Here is an 18,686-nt window from a genome sequence, read left to right as displayed (position 1 = left end):
CCCCACTGTTTTCACTTGAAGCAAAATTCCACTAATTGCATTTAGTTTCCGTGTTTTTCCTTGAGTTTTCATATGCACTATGCGCTCTTAAGGGAGTAAGTAGGGAAAATGCACTATGGAATAACCAAATTCTAGAAAATAAATTGCTGAGGTTAATAGTGTTTCTTTATTAGTGGAGAGGATGTTTCATGCCCATTGAACACTACACAGCGTAAAATGAAGAGAAAGCTACTAAAAAGCTCAAGATGGTGGTAGGGACATGCACTAAATGGCAACCCTTTCAAATGGCTTCATTTGAAACATTCAGAAAAGAACTAGACTTGATCATGAAACCAAAAACAGAGATCAAAAGGCAGCAAAGAAACAAGGACCCTTTCCACCTCTGGGAACTTGTATTGGGAGATACAAGATAGAGAGCCAATCACACTACAGTATTTGTATGTGCTGGGAAAGTTTGAAAAGGATATAAAATTAATTTGTAAAATACCTAAAGTACGGTCCTTCAGTGTTTTTATTCACATCTTCTACCCACTTAGCTACATTATAGTCTCTTTTGAACCATGGGTTTAAATACCTGCAGAAAGCAATGGAAGGAACAAAGAAAGCAGAACAAGATAGAAAATCTGAAAATACACAGCACAAGCTTAGCAAGGATGTTCTTCACCCTCCAAATGCACGTGACTATGGCAAATAAACCAGGATGGGTGTTGGGTGAGTATGAGGCAGTCTTTACAATCACGTGAGGGTAAACGCAGCCACAAGGCTCAAGGCATTCTGGGACATATTCCACATTTCAGGAAAGCCTTCCCAGTGGCTTCCCAAAGTGACACAGAAGCTCCCTTTCCATCATAGTTCTGTCAGCAATCCCATTCACCCACGTCCAAAGTGGCATTTTCCAGGCCACCTCTCGTTTGGCTCCTTGATTTCTGAATGATAGTGGTGCTTTCTGAGAACACTGAGCTGGCTGCAATCCCAACCTGGTGTTTGGTTCTATGCCCCCAGGAACAATTAAAGGGAGCAAAGTTCTCAAAGTTCTCCTTCCAATATAAGGGAAAGACTTTACATGGCCTTTGTCTTTCTCCTGATAGCAGATCTCAAGCTGGAATTAACAAGACAAGGGCTCCAAATGGCTCTGTAAGGAGCAGAAAAGGTCCCACCCTTCTGATCCTGGAGCCCCACTGCACATTAAGGGTGGTCCAGACAGGCCTCTGTGATCTTGAACCCAGGTTTAGTAACTGAGGTGCAGCCGCAGTGTTCCTTCCTCATCTCCGTGCACTCCAGACTACAGGGCTCCTTGTGTCCATTACGAAGGGGTCCTCAGAAGTTGCCTTCTGAATGTCTGAACACCAGGTGCACGATTGCCAGCCAATAATAATGACCTTAGTTAGCATTTCCCAGAGGGATCTGGCCAAGTCTCCATCAGAGAGATGGAGAATTACTGCACAAAGGAAAATCTTAAAGGTATTAAAATTTGGAGTGCAAGGTTTTTGTTTTTTTCAGAGTTTCCTTTTATTTTTACCCTGGGAGCCAAGCAAGAGTACATCCCCTTAGAATTTGCTCTTTTAAAACAGATACAGAGTCAACAAATTCAGTCTTGGAAGAATTGGGTGGTTTTACTGAGTTTTCTCATTTAAAAAGTAACATAGAAACACTATAGGCAATAAAGATCCAGGCTCTATAAAACCTTTCAAGTTATTTAGAAATAAACCAGGGGAAATTATAAAATACAGTATTTGTGATGAAAGTTTGCTTCTTTCCTTCATATTTATAGTTTGTAAGTACATTTAAATCAAGACTATATTTCTACAGTTATATAAACAAATTAGATGATTTTTTTCCATAGTCCTTTTCCTCATTTTGGGCTATAACATTGGTATGTCACAAAATGAATTCATGAAGTCCTCTCCCAAGGGAAGGGTGGGGTACTTTATATGCTTATAGGACCATTTTTGCTGAGATAGAGTCACCTGACTCAGGAGCAACTCACAGTTTTGCCTTTAGCCACAATCATTGCCAACTTGTGCTTTTCACAGAGATAGCCAATTAAAACTTGCATAAATATTTCCACTGAGACTCCAAACAAAAAGAAAAAGTCAAAAAGCAAGGGCAGCCACAGATGAAGACTAGTGAATGTTCTGGCCTGGGGAAAACCATAGAAAAAGCCCATGCAGCTGTTGTTATCGGTGAGACATAGCCACACAGCAAACTGAATCACCCACAGGCAGTTGGCCACATCCACAAGGAGACACGTGTTCCTTTCACTGACAATCTTAGCAGCTCAAAGGACTGGTACCATGGCTGTTCCATGAGACACACAGCCATATGGCTTGACTTGCACGTGATGGACCTCTTCCTCCATCTCATGGAGCATCTCTCAGAAGGCTGTGTTCACTTCACTAGAGGTCACTGAAGGGAACGCTCAACTGTTCTTCCTTCTGGGGATCTGCCATGAAAGTGTCTTAACAGTGGGCTTCCTAATATCCCCAGCAGTGGTGGCTGGAGTGATGGAATTTTATTGAACTGCTATAAACCTGCCTATGTGGTTTGACTTGGCTTATAGCGCAACATGCAAAAAAATAAATTAAAAATGCATTCGACAGGATAGGAGAGCTCTTTGCGTTCTCCAGGATGGAAAGGCAGAGGAAAATCAGCTGGTGCTGGCTGGACCAGGACCCCTCGTGAGCAGACGTTGGGGCGTCAGAGACCAAATGACCCTGCTCTCAGCCAAGGCAGGGGCTCAGAGGGAAATTAAGTGGCAGCCCAGAATGAAGGGGCAGGTGGAGACTGACCTGTGATCCAGACTCCCTGTCTGGGGGCTGTCAGAGCCCCCTGGGCTTATGCCTTGGGATGGGACTGTCTGGGCGAGGGAGTGCCCAGGCTCAGGTGCTTGGGGCTCCCTCCTGTAAAAACACAATATATAATACAGAGTCTAAGCCAAAAACTCTTTTTTTACATCATGTACAACAGTGAGGAAGATGCAGAAGCTTTCAGGGGAAAAACAATACATTAAACAAAGATATTTTATGTTGTCAGTTAGCAGAGTATGCATTTGTGGTGCATGTTTTAATTCGTGTCCCAATGTCTCACCCGTCTTTTGGATCATGAGATGCTAAAAGGAATATTGAAATAATAGACCTGATAATACCGCTCAGTCTAAAAAAAAAAGACCTGTTTGTCCATGGTCATTCTGCTCCTTGTATAGTTACACAAATGATGTGGTTATATCATAAGAAAATGGGGTTATTTAATAAATATGAAGAGTATAAAAAAACCTGTCAACAAAATTCTTGAAATGCTGTGTATTAGTATTCCTTTTAAGAAAAAAAACACATGGTGCCTACACAGGTAAGTGTTTGTAGGAATGCGAGAACAGTGGTCAGCTTTACAGACCTGGCTCCACTTCAGCAACGTGAGAAATGTTGAAATCTGAAAGTCTGAAAGGTCTGAGGGAGTCCTTAATGTTTCCTTTTTGTAAAGATAATTCCATTATTATATCTTATTAAATATCTTTATGGAATTATCTCACAAGCAAGATTTCTCAAGGGCTATTTAGTAGCACAATATTTATCCTATGATATGAATGGGAATTTTACAGAAATTTTTTAAAAAAAATTTAGTGATTACTCTAAAAAATACTGTTATGAATCTTGCTAAATACCAAGTACTCTTGGGGTCCTAAACTCATAGCTTTAATATAAACATTGGATTTTTTTCTTTATGTAGGAGTTTTTAAAGCTTCATCCTAGGAAATGCTATTAAGAATACTGAACACTAGGAAATGGACATTCTGAAGAACACTTTGCAGTTTTATCTGCACTCTTGTGAGCAACTGAGATAAGCTACGGAGCTCTTACCAGGTGACCTCATGCAAAACAAATCAAACAACATTCCAAGAAGAGTTTATCCACAATGAGTCCTAAAGCACCCAAGCACTTTGGGAATGTATCAGATAAACTCTAACAGATTAGTTATTTATGATGGAGTTCTATGATGCCATTCTGGACCATGCAATGGTATCACTTGAACCTATCTATTGTTTCTATGCTAAGATGTCTTCTAATAAACTTTTACAAGCCACTTATAAGAAAATACCATCAGCAGCAGAAAGGTCCGAATTTCAGGGCAACGCTATTGTCCTGGACTCAGAAAGGCAGGGTATATGATGGGAAAGCTAAGTAAGTTTCTGACAAGCAGTTAACAAATACCTGCCATTGACATTTTTTAAAAAGTATTTAGGCAGAAAGAAGCAACAGCAATCCTGGGAATAATAACTAGAACTGCAGTCAGATTTCAGTAAAAAAAAATTTTTAGATGGGTCCAAAAGGTTTAGTTCATTTAAAACCTGGTGGCAGGGTCCAGAAGGATGGCAAGCAGGTGCTTTGTTACGTGAGATAAGAGTTTGGGGAAGGTGGGTTTTGCTCGTACTTTTATTAGGTGGAGAAAAACAAAAAATGTGCATGGTGTTTACCTCATTATAAATGACTTCAGACCCAATCCCCAGTTTAAAAAAAAATGAGTGGCTATCAGTCCAAATGGATAGTGTTGCATTTAGTGACAATGATTCCGTTAAAGAGCAAGTTTAGGTAAATGGCCTTTTAAATGTCCTCAGAAGGAAAATTTAAAAGGGAAACTAATTCCATGAGTCTGAGAGAATGCTTAGATCGCAGCCAGGAGGCCTCAGGGCAGTGGGTTCATTCACACCGTGAGCAGTATTACGTTCTGGACGGTGGGGATTGCCCCCGATGCTTCCAGGCTGTGTGAATACTGGGGGGGGGAGGGTGAGCCCTCTGCAATGGCTGGCCCCCAGGTGATGAGAAGAAAGGAATGTTATCAAAATTCCCTTCCAACGGAACCAAGACACCACAATGGCAGGTTACTGGAGAAAAAGCCTGCAAAGGGCGAGACCCGGGGCTATCAGTGAGTATTGGTTTGGGCACAGTTGCGGAGATGCCTATGTAAAAGAGAAAAGCCATGGTTAATTTTAAACAGCAAAAAAGGAATCGAAAGACAAAACCAAGACCAGAGGCATGGTTTACAGTTCTTGGACGATCTGGGTAATTAACTCTTCATGCTCTAACTGCACGGGACCCTGGGATGCCTTTTCCCATTAGAGGTTCAGACTTACTCAGTTGAATTAGACCGAGGTCTAAATCTTTTGCCTCTGATTTTCTTTCTGTTGCCTCCCAGGTTACCTGAAAAAAAGATGGTTTATAGCTAGACTTGCATGTAAGTTCAAAACTGCCGTATGTTTAGTTACATGAGATTTCCAGTGGGTGTGAGTCACATCCAGCAGCATCACCCAGAGGGCAGCCTCCTCCATGTCTCTGGCATCCTGGTGCTATCAAATCCCATCATTTCCCATCCAAGAATAAATAACTGAACTCATAGTAAATGCCCTCCTGTCTACTGGAAGGAGAGCTAAAGAGCTGGCAGAAGAGAACATGTCTTTACAACCAGGGACCACAGAATACAGAACTTGAGTCGGGAGGCCAGACGGATTCAGAATGCCACCCTGTACCTTGCCAAGAGTTACTTCGGGGTCGCCCATTTTCACAGATGTCTGAAATATGCTTTGTGTCTGGAATCCTTTCACTCCAAGAATGAGAGAGCCCATTTGACCTGAAATTGAAAATGTGCATATATTGTTCAAAAATATCACCAAATGAACATTTAGAAATCAGTAAGCATCATTTCTAAGCATCGCTGTGCATTAAATAAAATAAATCAAGAAAGAAAAATCTGAAATGAAAGAATGAACAGAACATGAAAGTCTTCATGAAGAAGGCAGAATTACACAACATTCAATTTAAGAAAAGTCAAATACAATGGAACCCCATTATTATAGCTCATACATGAAAAGTATCAGGATACAATGCAAGCCAGTTACACTCCCCAGAACATAACTACATATAGCAAATTCACTACATGCTTCGGTTATGTAACCCAAACAGCAGCATTATAATGGGGTCCCACCATAGATGTTTCTTAATTGTAAAGCAATGGTTTCCATTCAAATATTATGACAACATAGACTTGTAAGAGATTTCATTAAGATTTGCTCTATTTAACCTGACTAACCTTTATCAAAGTAATATTTTCTTTTTCTTCAACAATAAAATTTTCTCAGCATTGGCATTTTCTCCACATACATGGCTCCCCAGAATGTAGCACTGTTAGTTAACTGTCCAATGACCGAGCCGAATCGGATGTTGCTAGGGAAGTAACTCTCACGAAGCCCGCGAACCACTAATCCTTCTGCTGTTTGCGTTCTGCCCCTTTAAATAAACTGTCTCCAAGAAGCTAACTTCCATACCTACCTTGCGCCACATAAGAAAAGTATTTTAACAAATTACATATACTTAGGAGAAGTCACATAATTTGATACAATTTTTAACTGCTTAAAAGTCATAATCCATTATTGAGATTTTGTTAAAATCTGGAATTACTCAAATCAATATTTTAAATTCCTCCTGGGTAACTTTAGAAAATAGCCCTGTACTTGAAATCTTTTCTATATATCATTCCAGTTAATGCTAATATTGTCTATTTAAAAATAAACCTGGTACTAATGAGTGAAAATAAATGGAACTCAGAACAATTATTATATATTAATTCCCTAAATTAGAACTTTTTCAACATCATTTGCTAATTAAGAATGATGCCTATTTTGTACAGAAGGACAACAGAAATTCTGATGGAATCCATTAATTTCTCCACTTATTTACCATATTATTTACTTTAGAATTAAATATGTGGCCAAGAAAAAATTTATATGCTGAGAGAATTTAAGTAAATCTTATTCTGTTAGCCAAAAGACCTCCAATAAATTTTTAAAAAATACCTTTTCAAACATCCTTCCATAGAACTGTACTCCTCATACAAAAACTAGTATTTTTACTTTTGCTTTAAGCTATGTTAACTGAGTAAAAACACCTCTTCATGCTTAAGACAGTTCCACACGGAGTTCCCAGATCTCTGTATGGAACTAATTTCTTCTATTCTCTTTCCTGATTATTTACAAAGAGTGAAACTCAGAGCAGAATTTTTACAGATGATTCACTCTATTTAGAACTCCAGAAGAGATGATCTTTCTTTTCAATAATCTAGCAATTTCCCTTTCTTCAACCTACAAAGTAACTACTATACTCAAAGTAATGCAAGGGGCTACGGATCTTTTCTCCTATACATTCCACCCCTGCCAACAATTCTAAAGAAACTCTTCACAGGAATATTTTGGCATCCTTCCATGAATGTCTCATTTTCTTTAGGAATGCCTCATTTCCTAAAACATTCCAACTACTTATTTCTTCTATCAGCTTATTTTATTAAGCAATTATAAAGCATACAGAATTTTAAGTGGTGTTATATACCTTAAGATCCTGGAGCAATAGAGCATCAAAGTTTAAGACTTATAAATAATATCTTAACCCCACCCACAATATTATAAGACTCACAAACATTAAATACTTAAATTAATTTGGCCACCAAACTCTAAGTCATAAAGTCAAAATATAATCATTCCAGGCATAAAAGGCAAAATCATAATATTCAAATATATGATTCACAGAGAAGCAATCTTTTTTCCACAGCAAGCTTAGCTTTTAATATATTTAAAATTTTGTAAATATTCAACACAGCATTCATATTACCGATTTACTTTAACAACTACTTATACTGAAGCATGGCAGTAACCTTTTTCTTTGACTACCAAACATGACATAAAGCTCACCATTTAAAAACATTGTGAAATACCACATACGGTTTCAGAAGCCATATAAGAGCAAGACTGAAAAACCCCAGGGTTTCCATACAGATTTAATGTTACATGTTTTGTTTTGTTTTGTTTGGATTTCTGGTTCTGATTTGTTAGACAAGTGGTTCTGAGCATATGGCATTTTGAATCAGAGTAATCAAAGAACAAAGGATACTATTTTTTAACATTCAAGAAAGAAGGAAGAAGTAATCAAACCTGCTGCAAAATAATGAAATGTTCTGACTAATGGAATAATGTGTGATGGAACAGGTAGAAATCTGAAAATGCGACAGAAAAGCAGACCTCTTCTTAGAACTAGATGCTGAGTTTGTGCTGACTCCGGGAGGGATGTCGCTATAAAAAGAGTCGCCATCTCCAGGCTTTTTTACATAATCTCCCTGGGGCAACTGTCTAAGGCATAATAAACATTTCAGAGTCAGAAAACAAGACACACACATGAACACAGACATATACAAATATTATTTTAGGAAAAAAGAGGTAGGGATAATGATCTACATGAATCAAATCTATAACAACACATAAGATTATTAATAAGTATGACAAGTTAAAGTCATTCTAGAGATCAGAAATGCAATTGCTGTGGTCTCTCTCTGCAGTCTGATGAATAAAGCTTTGCATCCAAAGGAAATATGAAGAGATGAAGTTTTTCACTGTAACTGCATTACACTTAGAGATATTCACTGCAGCTTTGTCTCAAAAAAAAAAAAAAAAGAAGAAGAAGAAAAGAAAAAAATGGTGCTGAGGGAGCCGTGTTGGGACAGACAGTTCTTGCCCAGATAAGACATCATTTTTTTCACTGTGGTGAATAAATTATTCATGATTCTAAGCATTATATAACATAAGTTTGCCTGGTCCTTTAAAAAACTGATGATTTCTAAGCTATGTTCTATAATTCAATGCAAATAAATTATTAGAATTCTCTGTTCAATTTGGAACTTCACTGTTTACTTAACAGAAATATGAATACACTGAGAAAGATTCAAAGGTGAGTCAAAAATATAATTCTAAAACTGTACAGTAGAATATGTAAAGGAAGATAAGTTAGCAAGAGGAAGGGTGGAAAAAAGAGCTGAGTTATTTGATGAGACTACAGAAGGACATTCATAGGTAAGGTTGGTGGTGGGTGACCACGGTTCTCTATCTCCACTGCAGGGGTTCAACAAGGGAAAATCCCCATTGCTACTGACTCTCCTGCTCTGGTACTGATTGAACTAAGATTGGAACAGACTCTTAGTACTTCCTTCTCAAGGAATAGGGTGGATTCAGCCCTCCTTCCTCACTCACTAATTGATCATTTGCCAATGCATGGTCCCCAAGCAGCCAACTGAATCAAAAACTTGACTCAGTTCCATTCTGTGCTATTGTTGGACGTATCACAAAGCAGTGTTGGATGGAGAATTTTAAACAGAGTTGCACTGAAATAGGTCTCCAACAATGGTACACATTTGCTAATTCCTTTTCTTACTGGGTTTTTCTTTAGTTCCTATGCTAGTCGCGGTTACTTGCTGATGCTAAATTCTATCTAAAATATGTAACTTTCAGATGTTTTAAGTGTTTAAAATACTTGGTCATTCACTCTTCTGAATTATTAAATATCCTATCATATTATTTCAATCCTACATATATGTTCACACATCTTTACAAATCTAAAGATTTTTCAACTGATATAAAGCATATATATTATTTGTGTAATTAAATCTACTCCTCCCCTTTAAAGAACTTCTCATTAAATTTGTAAGACTAATTTTACCTATAATTCTTTGATACATAATCCTAAAAGTATTTTAACCCTGTAAGTGACTTCAACTCATAATTATAATCTTTCATTTTCCTGGTACATTATGAAACATTAATGTTATAAAAAAATAATATATTTCCCCTGCATTTATAGTGTTAATACTATAGGGCAAATATATCTTTTCTTGCAAGAGATATTTGATTTCTGCAATTATATTTTCTTTCTTGCCTCCTATCAGTAAAATAGTCTATCAGTGCTTGGAAAAAATGCTCTTACTAAAATCAAAGTCCTCCACCTCGCCTCAGGAAGGAAACTTTGCTTTCGCATCATATTCATCATCCCCATCAACATTCCCATCAACGTCACATTCCCAGTAATAATTTGTATGGTTAACAACTCGTTTTTGTCACTATTACCTTTAATAATAATCTCTCTAAGCTGATGGGATACGCTTCGTTAAATTCAAATTAAATCAAGACAATTTCCAACTACACGTGACCTTTCCCAGTAATTAATTCCCCAAATGACATGGTTCTGTCATTTAGGCGTTTACCCAGGCCTCACTCAGCTGGCAGCACAGTCTCACATGGACTGCTCCTCACAGTGGAGGGGACCCCACTGGGTTTGTACTTTAACTGAGCATGTTGTACCACTCCCTCAATGTAATTTCTCGGCAGTTGTACCTAATCGCCTTTTAAACATCTTAAATGCTAAACACAGCATAAACTGTGGACTTCAGTCTGAGGGTTGGAAGGGAGTTTCAGTTCAATGAATTTCTGGTCATAGCCTGGCTTTTATCATCCCAGGCGGATAAGATTCTTACCTGTCTCTACTGTGAAGTCTCCACTTATGAAAATACATAAACTACTTTGCATTCTTAAAATTCTGTTCGTGATACAGGTAACTTTCTGCACATAGTAAATGCATAAAAATGTTAATGATTATTAATTTTGTTAAAGATCTCAAGAATAACTTTTAATGTCTTCCAACAGTCTAGAAATTTGCCCTTCTCAATATTCACTATAGAATAAATCTACTCCTTGTTTAACCTTCAGTGAAGATAGAAAATATCGGGTCCCCATGATAAAGAAAATAACATTTCATCATTTGCTGTACAAGATCGTAAATGGCCAACTACATGACCTCTTTAAATTTTTTTTAGATTGAATTTATTTTTCTGTCTTTGTGGCTTCCTTCCTAAATTTTGGTGGTTTCACAGAATTTTGGAATCTAAACCATATTAACTGGCCTGACCAGTGTTAAGTTTTATGATGGGAAATGTATGTCATATTTCCTATATTACATTTAAGTATTTTAGACATATGCATGAACTTTTGAAACAATAACTGAAAAGAAAATAAAAGCTTATTTAAATTCTTTTTACTCAAAAAAAAGATCCCTTATGAGGGAAGTCTGATCTTTCCTAAAAGGGTCCCCTGAACCATACTATTTAACTTACTAATTCTTGCACACATTCAAAGTGAACACAATGAAAAAAATTGAATTAAGTCTAACCTTAAATCGGAAGGAGTATTTCTCCAGGGCTTTGTCAGTGTCTGGGCTGTCTGTGATTGAAATTGGCACTTTACTGTTTTCAGAAATACTGTGCAATGTGTACCAAGTCACACTGACAGATGCATGACTATCACTGAAATAATAATATAAAAACAAACTAAGAAAGGTTTGAAACAAAGGTGGGAGGTTTAAAAGCAGAAAAGAAAGTGGCTAAAACAGGTAAGAGAGAAAAGAAAAGGGAAAGAGGATTTCTGCTTAAGGTATAGATCAGTAGGATATGATCTGTTTATTTTATTTCACCTTAATCCCAATGATATGTGTTCGTCTCAGACAAAGAAAGAGAATATTTAAGCTGAATATAGTTGTCCTATAAATCCAAGTTCAATGACTGTCTTCTTATTCTATGGCTATTGCAAATCTGCTTGAAAACTCATACTCAGACTTACAATTCTTGTTATGAAGTGCACAGCGGCCAGGTCCTAAAGCAATTATGCCAGACAATTGGGCTCGCAAAAAAGCCTGTCACAGCTTTTTCCATAGAATAGAAGACATGTTTTTCATTTTTCACCAATAACTTGATTGATTTGAATATTTTGAGTCTGTTACCTATCTCCCGCTTTTTGGCCTCTACTGGGTAAAGGCCAGGGGTGCTGCTACACATCTTCCAATGCATAAGACAGCCCAAAGCCAAGAATCACTTGGCCACAGTGCCGATACTAGCAAGAAACTTCACAAACCACTTTTGACATGTTTGATCAGTCACAGCACCTTCTCTATACATTGCATAATTTTTTTGCATTTCAGTTGCATTTTTGCCTTTCTTGAAATAATAAAGCATAATACATTAAAAATGTATTTTCTTCCATCTTCAATATTAAAATAGCTGCACAAAAATTCACCAATTCTGATGTTTTTTACAATGCATGCTGATATGGCAGCTGTTACAATACAATCTAATAAATTTGTTTCCCATGAAGTTAAAGACAACTAAGCATTACTAGAGCCATCGTATGGAAAAACTAAATGAACTTTTTGGCCAACCCAATGAAACAATAGCATCAGGTAAAAAAAGTATCGATGTCTTTCCTGAAGATTTTTTTAAAAAGGACCAACAGCCATCCTTCTGACTATATGATGTATAAGGTTTCTCCAAGGCCCCTAGGTCCCACAATTCTACCCTTTACAGTGTGACACTTAGTAGCTTTAAAATGATATCATTCACATGTGGGCTTCTGCCTCCACTCTGCCCCAGAATGGAGCTTCTGTTTTTCATTAGGCAATTTGTAAACAAAAAGAAGAAATGGGTTTTGCTTCTTATCTTTTCATCAGACCTGCAACTAAACCTATTGCACATTCCTTCATATAATGAGAACCCTGAGGACACATTCTCCGGAGGGAATATTTCCCAGGTTATCAGGTTCCTTCCCAGAATTACTTGCCTGACCTCTCCAATAATTTGGAAGTTACACCCAATGTGGCATTTTTCAGCCATCATATTATTAACATGAATCTGATAACTGGCTACTTATTTAATAGGGTCTTGTATTTAGTGTCACAGAAAAACCTCATGTTCATCAGTGCTTTCACCAGCTTCGCTGGCACGTGCAGGCCTCACTGATGTCCCAGAGTGCTGCCTTCCTCTTTGAGGACCACATCCATCTCTTTCATCAGAAGATCGGAGACACACGCAGTCTCAGAGACCACCTACTAACAACTTCCCTTACTATAATGCTTCACTGATTACAAATGCACTTTACCTGACTTTAGAGTTGAGGAAAGTGTAAGTGATTTCCCAAGACCACATACTAGCAAGTAGATATCTGATTCCTTGTCAATTGGTCCTCCCACCATGGAACCTTAAAGAAATCCTAATTTAAAGGCCAAGACAACTCAAAATTTTTATTCCTAGTTCCTGACATCCTTTGTAACTGGGCACATGTTTATTTGAATACCTACAGATATTTTTACAAGATTGTAAGTGTCTTAATGCATGCTTTTGTCTATTGGCCTTACCACCTTCTCTATAATCAGTTAACATATATTCTGAAAAAGGAAAATCCTTCAGGAGGTATTTACATATTCACAACTTCCTGATCTAAAGTCCATTCTGCCACTTCTCCTGGTGAGAATACTATACAAACCCATTAGCTATAGACAAGGGCAAAAATAAATAGAGGCTAACAAATCAAAATATACAAAATAAATATCTGCTTAAGATGTGACAATTCTCAAAATATAAACTGAATTCCAAAAGAGTAGCCAGACTGATGAAATGATGACTCAGTAATAGCAGGAGACATGAAATTATATCAGGTACATAAAGGAGAAGATGTAAAAATTTCCTTAACTACGCTTATGCATATATTGAGTTAGAAAAAGGTTGGTGCACAGCTTTGCATATTAATCATTTTTGGTACTGAGAACAATTCCTTTATTCTGGAGACTATCCCTGGTGAAGATAAATCTGAGAGCACTGTTTTAGCTTTATTTATGTTACAGATTTGTGACATTTTACTTTCCCTTTCATATAGTCAGCAATATTAAATTACATTATAGCCTTAGCCCCTATGGAAATAGAGCTTGAATCATCAATTTTGAGCTTATTAGCCTAACTCTCTTTCTCACTGAAGAAAGCCCCCAAACTCAGGTTTCTGGTACGAACGGTCGCCTCTGACCCAACGGCAGAGAGCCTGCATGGCTGCAGCTCTTTCCAGTGCTTCAGCACAGACGGGTTCGAAAAAGGCACAAAGAAGTCTAGTTGTTTTCAAGTTTAACCTAATTTTAAACTAAATTAATAGAATTTAATTAAATTTTCCCTCAGTTTTACTTTTTTTTTTTTCCATTAATAATGAGTGAGTTAGTCCAGAGCAAGGTCAGCATTTTCTAATACCTGTGCCAACTGACCAGGATCTCAGTTGGGACCCTGCGGCCACTATTTATTCATAAAGACTCTGTAGATACTTATGGCTAAAGCTCAGAGGGAGTTTAAATTACAATGTGGAAGGAAAGAGAAGGTAAAGTTTACAATTTCAACTTGTGAAAAGATGAAAGCAGTGGTCAGGGCCTGAAAAAGTCCCACTGTGTTTATTACATCTTATTCTTTATCTGCCATAGGCATTTAATAAAATAGGGGGAAAAGTTACATAAGTAGCCATCTGCAAATACATCTTGAGTACCAAACTAGTACCATATGATTCACATGACCTGGTCTGGGCTATCAATATCCAGGATATTTCAGATTATTTTGTATCAAAAGCTAACAGTGTTAGCCATTTTTAAAATGAAAGTAAAGGGTGTACCCCAATATGGACTAACTTAGATTTATTTTTAAAACAGGCAATTCTTACAGAACTGCAGAAATGCTTTGTAGCCCTTTCTATGCTGTTGATTAGACATAGATTTTTAAGGTCATGATGAACAGGGTGCTTGATTTTATGGGGTTTTTTTGCATCTAAAAAAATAGACACTAGATAATCAGAAATTTCAACTATGCAAATTATTTCTTTAACTATCCATGCAATTACCTAATCAGTACAAAAAATATTTTCTTATACAGAGACTAAACATGCAATCAAGTGCAAGGACATTTTCCTGACCATAATAACACTGTGCCCATAGAAATGTTATCACCTACGAGTGAATGTTACTGATATAACAACAGTAAAAAAAAAATCTCCTCAGAAAGCATGGGCTATGTGAGGGTTATCAACATGAGGGAAAGCTAATTAACTAATGTAAACAAAGGTCACACTTTAATGTACGGGAAGTTTGTTTTAGAATACAAAAAATCAATTTCCTTTCACAGGACTATGAAAATAACACAAACAAAAACTTCTATTCATTGTAGTATTGTTGGATGAGAGAATCATTGAAATTAAATTATGATAGTTATCTTAAATTAATACATTCCACAGTACCATTATTAAAATGATCATTTTAAGGTCATGAAATACCAAGATTAGTTTATGACCACTAGAGCATAAAAAAAGTAAAGTTTATTTATAATTGTATGTATGAATGCCAGAGATGCTAACAGGATTGAAAACTTTCAGTTATATGTTCAGATTATTCTCATTACATACCTCTGTTCTCGATAGTTTCTTTTCATGGACAAGTAGAGGGGGGAAAAAAAAAGACTAGTTACCTATAAAAGTACCTTAAGAAACAGTACTCAACATAAAAGCAAAGTCACACAAACCCAAACTTCACTTATCTTTAAGACAGGACAGCAAAGGATTAATGACAATATTTTCAAATAACTATTTTTTAAAATATTAAAAACCTCAGTTATAAAAGATCCACTTTTCTCAATAATGATTATATCCTATTATATACTTAGTAATGTTCTAAAGTAATTTGAAACCTATTTCAAAAACCCAAAGGTTTTCATATGGGTATATGATTTAAATAATGAAATGAAGTAATCAAGTTACTTATATAAATTCACTGTTTTCAAAAATAAAACTCCTAATTCATTCCTTTTTAGATACAGTATACATCCCAAACGAAAGCTAATTTCTAAGAATTTAAAAATAGGAGAACATAGCCCTGGCTGGTGTAGCTCAGTGCATTGAGTGTGCGGGCCTGCGAACCACACGATCGCGGTTCAATTCCCAGTCAGGGCACATGCCTGGGTTGCAGGCCGGTTCCCTGCAGGCCAGTCCCCAGCAGGGGACACACAAAAGGCAACCATACATTGATGTTTATCTCCTGCTCTCCTTCCCCTCTAAAGATAAATAAAATCTTAAAAAAAAATAGGAGAACATAAATGAATACTAGAACATTTTATTTCATCATGTATGATAAATCAGAGTGAGTTCATTCACAGCTGTTATTACTGGACCTAAGTTATTACTACCTACTCACAAGCTTGCCATTAGAAATACTTCATTCAAAGCTTAGTCTCTGTTTTTTATTTGGCCATATACTGAAATAAAATTACATGAGTTTTAAAATAAGCCAATCTTTAAAAATGTGTTGAAGGGAATATGGTAGTAAGGCACCAGTGACTTTTAACTCAAGAGAGTTGATTTTTAACTTTATCTCATAATAGTAACCTAATTGTTACTATTTTGAAGACAAGTTAGAAAGGTCAAGAGAATGAATAGTGGATTCCTCCTCCGAGATCAAGATAATGTTTCCACGTGGATTTCATTTGGAGCACCTTTGCCTGTCAATCTTTTCCATGCATCCAATAAGTATCTTGTTTAACAATGAGCTAATGAGGTTAAAAGTGCCAATTTGTTCAATCAGTTACTTATGATTTTCCATTCCTAAACCCATCTGATGCAAGGAAGATAAGCCCTGAATTTTCTATTTGACGTGTTTTTTTTATTCTCTCCATCTGATTACCTGAGTGGCCCCTCAGTTCCTAATGACTATGCCTTATTTCCTATTCTGCCATTCCCCCATCACTCCAAGGCTTGGGGAAGGGGTAGGGAGTTTAATTGGAAGGATTAATGAGAAAATGAGTTCTCAAGATCTAAATCCATTTTGGAATTTGAAATAGAATATGTGAACATCACATTAATAAAATTAATTTCTGTATTAAAATTTTCTACAGCCTCATTATATTTTTAAATATGTTCTGAAAAAGTTTAGAACATTAAAACTTCCATCATTTAGGTTCGAATTATTTATGAAGAGGATACTGCAGTACAGACAAGATTTGTCTGTTTCCTTAAAGAATCTGCCAAGTACATATATTCAAACATTTAAAAAATGGCACCAAAATATTTCATAAAAATAAGTGATATACAGAAATAAGTACTTTTGATTCTAATCATTAAAACACATGAACGCAGGTCATTACATTAGTAATAGTAATAGATGTTTCAGTTTCATATTTTCTGAAAGGTAATTTTTTCTAAGACTATAAAAATGAAATATCAACTTGCTTCAGTAGGTGGCAGGAAATCATACAACACAGAACTAACAATTTTGCTCTTCCCTTTCACGTGAAAATGAAACCACTGAGCTACTCCAAAACCACAATGCTTGTGATGGCATTTACTATGTAAGTCTTGCATCAGATGAGTTAAGAATTCTGTGTTGCTCCAAGAGTGGGCTAATTCACCCGAGGTGTGGGGAAACCAAGAAATAAATACACAAAAAAGCCTTTCTTTCAGACTATAATTTTGAAACTCCAAATGTTATGCTGAAACCAGCCTGTGCAAATACAAGCATACAATACACCTAATGACCTGCACATCGAAGAGGCCCGGAGGTATTAGGCATCTCCAGGCTGGTACAGAGCCAGGTGCTTGTCTAATCAGGCAAAGTGTTACTGGTATGCTGTGCTCTCCCCGCTGTGCTGTTCTAAACTTTACTGTGCAGTCTGTGATGTTTCTTAATAATGCTTCTCTGAAATGTCTTTCTGTGTTTTAATGCTTGCAGCACACAGACTAAATACTCTCTCTTTTCAGTGACTACTATCTCTTTTCAGTCAAAGAAGCTCTTTCGGGGTCCTGGCCTCACCAAAAGCAGTATCTACATACACTTTTAAAGGTCTTCCCTTTGATTCCATTGGTTTAAGATGACATCAGGGGACAAAAGTAATAGCAAACAATTATATAGTGCCTAGTTTATTGAAAGCTTTCTAGTAATTTTAAAGTCTGAAACATTTTAATTCCCAAGTCTTTGAGTGAACTAAGTTTGGTCTACAAGGAGGAAAAATGTTACAAAACAAAGTAATGTGCTGAATGCCTAGCAAAAGTTGCTGCAAGATTCCCAAATGGAGACGTGTCCGGGACTGGGACGTGTCTGGGACTGGGACCTGAAGCATCCTCAGAATCAGCAGAACTATTATTTTTTTAAAATATTTTTTAAAATTTCAGTTTTTTTTTAATTTTAAAAAAATTTATTTATCTTTAGAAGGGAAGGGGAGAGGGAGAGAAATATCAATGTATGGTTGCCTCTCGTGTGTCCCCTGCTGGGAACTGGCCCCTGTTAGGAACTGGCCTGCAACCCAGGCATGTGCCCTGACTGGGAATCGAACCGGAATCTTCTAGTTTGCAGGCCCGCGCTCAATCCACTGAGCTACACCAGCCAGGGCAGAACTATGATTTTTAAGCTGAAACATTAAAGAGAACTTAAAGTTCACCTTAACTTTTAATTTACTAAAATTAAGTGTTATTTGAATACTAAGGATATTTTTCATATCATAGATTGAAGTAAAATGAACATATTAAATATATAAATAAGTTTGGAACGTTTGAAGTCATTTACTTAACTAAATACTTAAGGGGATCCAATTTTCAAAAGTTCTATAACAAACCTTTTAAAATTTTATAAATAGAACCAAAAACTGTCAGGTAAACTCTGAAACTTAAGAAAGAATAAGGCTTTTAAAAGTTGTGACTTAAAGCTGAATTTCAATTTTAACAAACATCTCTGAACAGTCTTTCCTTCAGACAAAAACACCCACATATTGAACAAATAACACCTCCTCCCCACTGGCTGTGAAGATGCAAAGGCTTTACCCTTAGCACCGTGCATGGCCACAGCCAGCACTCAGATGCAGACCAGGGATGCCCCACTCTGCTATGCCTGTTGTCGTTAAAGTGCCCTTCATGCTCCTCATTTACTATCTTGCTGACGTTTCTGGGTATGAGTTTCAGGCAAGAGAGAACCTATATCACTGACGAGGAAACCAATACA

General features: G+C 36.7%; 1 protein-coding gene across 8 annotated transcripts in view; it reads right to left on the bottom strand.

Moving 5' to 3' along the window:
- Nucleotides 1–18,686, bottom strand: part of ADAM22 (ADAM metallopeptidase domain 22) — a 226,012-nt gene that overhangs the window by 8,980 nt on the left and 198,346 nt on the right. For 3 of the 8 annotated variants that reach the window (XM_053672799.1, XM_053672801.1, XM_053672800.1), the window contains 3 exons: nucleotides 15,110–15,127; nucleotides 5,519–5,619; nucleotides 5,126–5,192 (listed from right to left, as the gene is read on the bottom strand). In XM_053672799.1, coding sequence (XP_053528774.1) covers nucleotides 5,126–5,192; nucleotides 5,519–5,619; nucleotides 15,110–15,127 — 186 coding nt within the window. Of the gene's footprint in view, nucleotides 1–487; nucleotides 575–2,789; nucleotides 2,901–5,125; nucleotides 5,193–5,518; nucleotides 5,620–7,969; nucleotides 8,165–15,109; nucleotides 15,128–18,686 lie in introns of all 8 variants that reach the window. The other 5 variants (XM_053672797.1, XM_053672798.1, XM_053672803.1 and 2 more) reach the window with 4 other exon arrangements.

The sequence above is a fragment of the Artibeus jamaicensis genome, unplaced genomic scaffold, assembly GCF_021234435.1.
Source record: "Artibeus jamaicensis isolate MK-2021 breed Jamaican fruit bat unplaced genomic scaffold, CSHL_Jam_final contig_787, whole genome shotgun sequence".
Classification (NCBI taxonomy): Eukaryota; Metazoa; Chordata; class Mammalia; order Chiroptera; family Phyllostomidae; genus Artibeus; species Artibeus jamaicensis.
The sequence above is the reverse complement of the archived record's forward strand: the minus strand, read 5'-3'. Positions and strand labels throughout refer to the sequence as shown.